Raw genomic sequence first — 6209 nt, forward strand, 5'->3', positions numbered from 1 at the left:
TTCTATGGCAACATATATCATACTCCCTCTAGAGCTGCGTGTTATCAAAACTGTGAAGATTTCAAGGATTCCTGTTGCTTTCCATAACAATAAGCCAACGGAGATTGTGAAATACTGGAGTCGTAGTTCACATGAAGTTGCCTGAGTTTGTCACAGCAGCTTAATAATATTTCTATTGTTTTCAACCTTCAGGGCGCAGCGTTTTGGTAAAAGATCAGCATTCGAGCGAGGAGATCTTATCCATCTGTTGAACCGAACTCTGGGAGAGGCCGTGTCTTCTTTGGAGCAGCTGCAGCGGCAACATTGGCTCAACTACAGGTACAAAACCAGATCTCAGGAAATGAAAGCCTGAAATATAATTACCAGGGTGAGGTCATCAAAAATCACAATTACAATCAGATTTTGTGACTTTTTCCATTTTCTATTTTTGCTTTGTATGTTTAATTTGACAGTATTTCTTAACTATTTAGCTTTCATTGAAATAATTTAAAGCAGTCTAGTGCAGTAAGAAAGGCTCGTCTCTCTCTCCTCACTTGGAAATAATCAAATCATTAATGATTTGACTAAATGTTGCTTATTGAGACGACTGCTTTTGTCCATGTTTGCAGGACCAGAGCTGTGGTTGTCGATTTCTCGCTTTACAACATCAACACCAACCTCCTGGCAGTTTTCTCTTTTCTCTTTGATTTCCCCGTTTCTGAACGAGCCCAGTCCAGCCTCGATCTCCTGGTCACAAGTCTCTGGCCAATCGCGGGCCTGGATCTGCCACTGCTGCTCACGGTAACAACCAGCACCAAATGAATACGCACTTTTAAGAGAAGCGCTATGCTGCCATTGTGATCATGGTGGAGTCATCAGATCGTGAATTTAGAACATGCTGGGATGTGTAAGGGGAGGGAAATACTTAATTTTAACATTTTTAAACTCTGTGTAGTCCCTTTAACCCCCACCTTAAAGCTACTCAAAGCGATCGATTGCCGGTCCCATGAAGCTTGATTATAAATCCAGTCTCTACAGGAGCTGTCAGGTCTTTTTCCTCCTCATGATTACAAAGCAAAGCAGCACCGGAGGAGAGGCTGAGGCGTTCAAGGGTTGCGGGGGAAAAAAAGTTCTGCTCTGTAAACTTAAAGGGAATTATTATGTTCTAAATGCCCAAAAAGAAGAGAAACTTTCATGAAAGTAGCAGTTTAGCAGATAAATGTAAGTTTCAAAATCTTTACTACATACATACATATCTTATTTATGCTGATAAATGTGTGTTTCACACAAGATTATGAGATTTCCGTATCTCATTGAATGCAATCAGAGCAGCTTGTAAAGTGTGGAGCCGGGTTCACTACTCCACCTACTGATACTGACTGAGACATCACTTAATTTTCTCCAGTTTGGCTTTACAGAAAACCAAAAGCTTCTAGAAAAGAGCATCAGAAGAGAAACGAAAATGGGGATAAAAACGTAACAAAAAAGGTTTTTTAAAAAGGTTTTTAAAAAAGCATCAGAAGAGTGACAAAAACATGACAACAATGTGACGAAGACAAAAAAGGGACAAAAATTAACAATTTTTCAAGCCTTCAAGTGCAACAATCTGCCTTCAGAGAAAAATGAATAACTCACAAGGGAGGAGGGGGGCTTTGGAGGAGACAACGAGCTTTCATCTCCTCAAGAAACATAGACGGAATGAGAAAGTAGGAAATATGGAAGTGAGGGAGGGGCACATGAGGAGACAGAGGAGACGCTCAGGAGAACTTAAGATAACACACTTTTGAATGTTTCAATATATATACAACATTTATTGCATATATAAATGCATAAATAAATGCTTTTTCATTTTTAGATGGTCCTCTTCGTCCTGGCCATGTACTTTTTGGTTTGGGGCGTCCTGGGCTACCTGAAGCAGGGCTACACATATTTGCTGTCGTCCTGGAGAGTGGTGGGCGTGTGTAAGCTCATCCTGGCCCTGACTGTGTGTGGGCTGCACCTGAGTCGCTGCATCATGGCCAAGCAGCAGTGGACGTCCTACCTGAGCCACCCGCGGGACGTCTTCACAGACTTCTCCCCCCTAGCCCGACAGAGCCAGCTCTATACCGTCACGGCTGCTCTGCTGTTGTTCATTCTGGTGCTGAAGGTAAAGGGGAGGAGCAGGGGATTTTGTGAAGTTATTAAATTGCGTTTCGTTCAACTTTGTGTGTTTCCTCAGGCGTCTCACCAGCTGCGGTTCCTCCGGGAGTGGGCCGTGTTCGGGAGGGCTCTGAGGCGCTCCGGATGGGAGCTGCTGAGCCTGGCTTTGGCCCTGCTGTTGCTGCTGTTGGCCTACGCTCACACGGGACACTTGGTCAGTGCTGCCGGCGTTCATCGAACAACTAGATAGACTTCAAAATGAAAACAGCTTTTTACTCCATTGTAAAGGCAATGCATTTGCACCAGATAATGTTTACAGTGAGTCTGTTCAGTTAAGCTCTACATCAAACAAATTATCTTAAACTCAAACCCTTTCTTCCCATTTCTAAAGCTCAGGGACATAATATAGCATAATATTTGGCATATACAGTATTTAATATGGATGGGTTTCAGTCAACTTACCTTTTCCTGTGGCCTTATCATTATCGAAATATATATATAAATATATATTTCCCTGATGAAATGTCACGAAGAGTCTTTTTCATTAATCAAACATTTGTCTTCTCTCGTCTCTACAGCTTTTCCACTCGGTGTTTGACAGCTACAGCAGTGTTGGCTCCGCCTGTCTGTCCCTGTTGGGCACAGGGGGACGTGGGCTGTTGTTTTGGAGGCCTGTTTCTGCTCTGACGGTCCCCTCCGGCAGCGTCTCCACTCTCTTGTTTCACACCAGCTTTGCAGCACTTCGCCTTGTGGTGGTGTGGTTTGTGATCGCGGTGTTGCTGAGGAACTACCGGCGGGCCAGGGCAGAGCTGTACCGTCCCGCTGTGGACCTCCAGGACTACGAGATGGTGGAGCTGTTTCTACGGAGACTCAAGATGTGGATGGGACTCAGCAGGGCCAAAGAGGTGAGGAAGTAGGGAAGGAGGGAATCTTTTTTGTATAGCGCTTTTTCACATGAAACAATTCAGACAAAGCACTTCACACAAGGGGAGGGGATTTTTCATTCAGTCCATAGCCAGTGGTGGTGAGCTTTGTATGTAGCCAGTTCCCCTGGGGTTTACTGACAGAAGTGCGACTGCACACATCACCACCAACCAATCGACACACACACCAGCTTTCTGGTATTTATATCCCAGGCGGGGGCTAACCAAAAGCCCAAAAAGCCTTGAGTATTTGTAGTAGTGTTTTTGAGTAGCAAAAGACTGTGTTTACAGCAGTGTGGCATTGTGCTAAAAAAGAAAAACGTTGCGCTTTCTGATTAACCTACAACCTACAACCTGAAATGTAGATGCAAACACAATGATAAAATGTCTTTTCTCTACACAGAAAATGTTGTTTTAAAGTATCAAGGCCAAAGTATCACGCCCTAAAACCAGGTTTAAAGCACAAAAATGCCTGTATGTCGTTGCTCATTCTACACATTAGGACATGGCTGGGGCAAGTCGGGGGTAGAAACTCAGTCTAGTCAATTTTAATTTCTCCGAGAGATCATTAAAGTCCCATCATATCTTTGCAGTTTCGACACAAAGTGCGTTTCGAGGGAATGGACCTGCCTCCGTCCCGCTCCTCCTCCACCAGCGACTGTAGGTCCCTGTGCCTGCCTCCACTGGACCGTCCCGACTCTCCATCAACTCCGGACAGTGTGGACGCGTGCTCCGAGGCGTCATGGCGACCGACCTCCTCCAGCCCCTGCAGCCTGACCGAAGCTCCGGGGGCCAGTCTAGGCCTCGGACTAGGACTCGGTTTGGGGCTGTCCCCAGGAGTGCTCGTGGGGGGGACGACCTGGAAGCAGAAGGCGGAGACTGAGGCCGCTCTCGGGAGGGTCCTGCCCACTCTGGACGCCCTGCTGCAGCAGCTGGACCGCGTCACCATGGCAACGGAGGACCTGTACTACGTGGAGTGTAAGCTGGAGAAGGCCCAGTGGAAGAGGAGGCTCAGGCAGGAGACCTGTCCGGGACCTAACCGGCAGCAGAGGGGACCTGGAGAGGACACGGGCGGGTGGAGGGAGCGGAAGAGCGGCAAGGAGAAACTAAGAACTAAAAAAGGGAAGAAATCGGAGAAGAATGACGCGAAGGACACTAAAAAGACTCCGGTCGCCACGCCTCTTCCCTTTTTTAAATCCAAATCAACATCCTCACACTCAGCACTAAGCTCTATGAACAAATCCAGCACCCTGGATCGCACCTCGGCCCCATCCCACAGCACTTCGAACAAATCCACACCTGCTCCCCCTCCGAGTACCCCCGCCCTGTCCGCCTCCGGGCCGTCTACCTGCGCCTCAACACCGACCCAGTCAGGGCTCTCCAGTCTATTCAACCACCCCGCTCACACCACCACCATCCCCACACGCAAGAGGAAGCACAAACCCCCGCCCTTAAAAAACAAGGTGCATCCGAACTGACAGGAGGACAGTGGAGGTGAAAGGAATCGCGATGGACTGATTTGGGATGAGGGAGGGAGGGACTTGGGACAGCTGGTTTTGTCCTCGAGCTTTTCCTCTCCAAACCCAGGGAAGGAAATGTTTAAAAGAAAAACAAAAGTTAAAGCAAAGATGTAAAATTATAGTGCGTGCAGGACGCTTGGCACAAAGTCGGTTTTAGCTAAAACAAATCAGGAATTTACCCCATTGTGTGGATGTTTGAACACACGTGACCCTGGAGGTTGTGTGTGGTTAGTGACAAGAGTGCAAGAACGTGCTCACCTTTGGACTTGTATAGTTGGTAATGGAGGCGTGCGAGTATCAGATTAAAGTTATTGAATGGACAATATACAGTACAGTGGGTTCAGAAGGTTTTGCACCTCTTTAATTTGCGGTACTTACAGCCATTCCCCCAATCATAATATATCAGTAAAAATAACGTTTATGGCGGGGTAGGCAACGTCAGGCCCAGGGGCCAAATCCGGCCCTCCAGCACAGAACCTCAGGCCCTCTAGATGATTTTGAGAAACATTATTACACAAATCAGAGAGTGCATTTAACATTTTTACAGTTAAATGGGAGAAAAAAGGGAGAAATACTGTCAATACACCCAATTAGGTCATATATGTACAACACTGGCGTTTGTAGGAAGTGCACTGGAAAAAGAGTAATCGTAAATCTACTTGAATTAAGAGATTAAATCTAAGTTTTCAGTAGATCTGGTCTGGTTTTAGATTAGATCAAATCTCTAGTCGTAGTTATTCTCTTAATTCAGACAATTGTGTGTCATTTCAAATGAAAAACAATTATTTGTCTGATTTCAAGTGGGTTTTATTCTTGTTCCATTGGCGCTAGCATTTGTATCCTGGATCAGTTCAAACCGGCTCCAATTCAACATCAACTGTTATTCAAGCAATCATTTATCTCATTTAAGATGGCAATTCTTCCAGTGTTGCTCTTTACCTTCGGCTCATAATCAGCAGCTTCGGTCTATTTACAATGAAGAAATCGTCCCTCCGCCAAGAAACCTTGCCTACCCCGATTGTGCTTACAAGTAAAAGTATATCAGTATATTCAGACCGAATACAACCGCAGACCAACAAAAGGAAAGAAAAAATGGGGCATTCGCCATAATACACAACACCTCCAGTCTGAGGGTAGCTTCTGCTGCATGAATATATAAAATCACATGATGATTTTCAGTTTTAAGGTTTAACAACATAGCGTTAGAAGAGGGATGTGAATACTTCGTGAGCCCACTGTACAATGACGATGAACACTGTAAGTATTGTGTTAGTGCAAATAGGTACAGGAAGTGCAAACTAATTGGCTGCAGCCGCTCCTTCAGGTAAAAAGGTAATTGTTTCTTGAAGCGTCGACGTGAAGCAGCGACCACGGCTTATACCGAAAAGAAGTTGGAACTTTGGAAAGTTGGCACAAAGATTGTTTTTCATTGTTTTTTTGTTGTTCTTAAGAAGTCAATGGTAATAGAGGGATCATATGAGACTCTGCCACTCTAAAGCTAACGTTTATATGTATTGTAGTTTTGTATTTGTGTTATGAAGCACTTTTAACTACCAGATTGAGGTATACGGCGTTGTCATGTAATAAGCTTGGTATAAAAACCCAAAAGAGGACGTTTTACTCACACATACTGTACTGCCAAAGCGTT

General features: G+C 45.2%; 1 protein-coding gene across 1 annotated transcript in view; it reads left to right on the plus strand.

Annotated features, from left to right (window-relative positions):
* Positions 1-4946, plus strand: part of pkd1a (polycystic kidney disease 1a) — a 61312-nt gene extending 56366 nt beyond the window's left edge. The window contains exons 51-56 of the mRNA XM_079552597.1: positions 193-318; positions 609-780; positions 1835-2125; positions 2198-2332; positions 2697-3023; positions 3635-4946. Coding sequence (XP_079408723.1) covers positions 193-318; positions 609-780; positions 1835-2125; positions 2198-2332; positions 2697-3023; positions 3635-4519 — 1936 coding nt within the window. The 3' untranslated portion in view covers positions 4520-4946. The remainder of the gene's footprint in view (positions 1-192; positions 319-608; positions 781-1834; positions 2126-2197; positions 2333-2696; positions 3024-3634) is intronic.
* Positions 4947-6209: the final 1263 nt, after the last annotated feature.

Source organism: Gobius niger (assembly GCF_951799975.1).
Source record: "Gobius niger genome assembly, chromosome: 3".
Classification (NCBI taxonomy): Eukaryota; Metazoa; Chordata; class Actinopteri; order Gobiiformes; family Gobiidae; genus Gobius; species Gobius niger.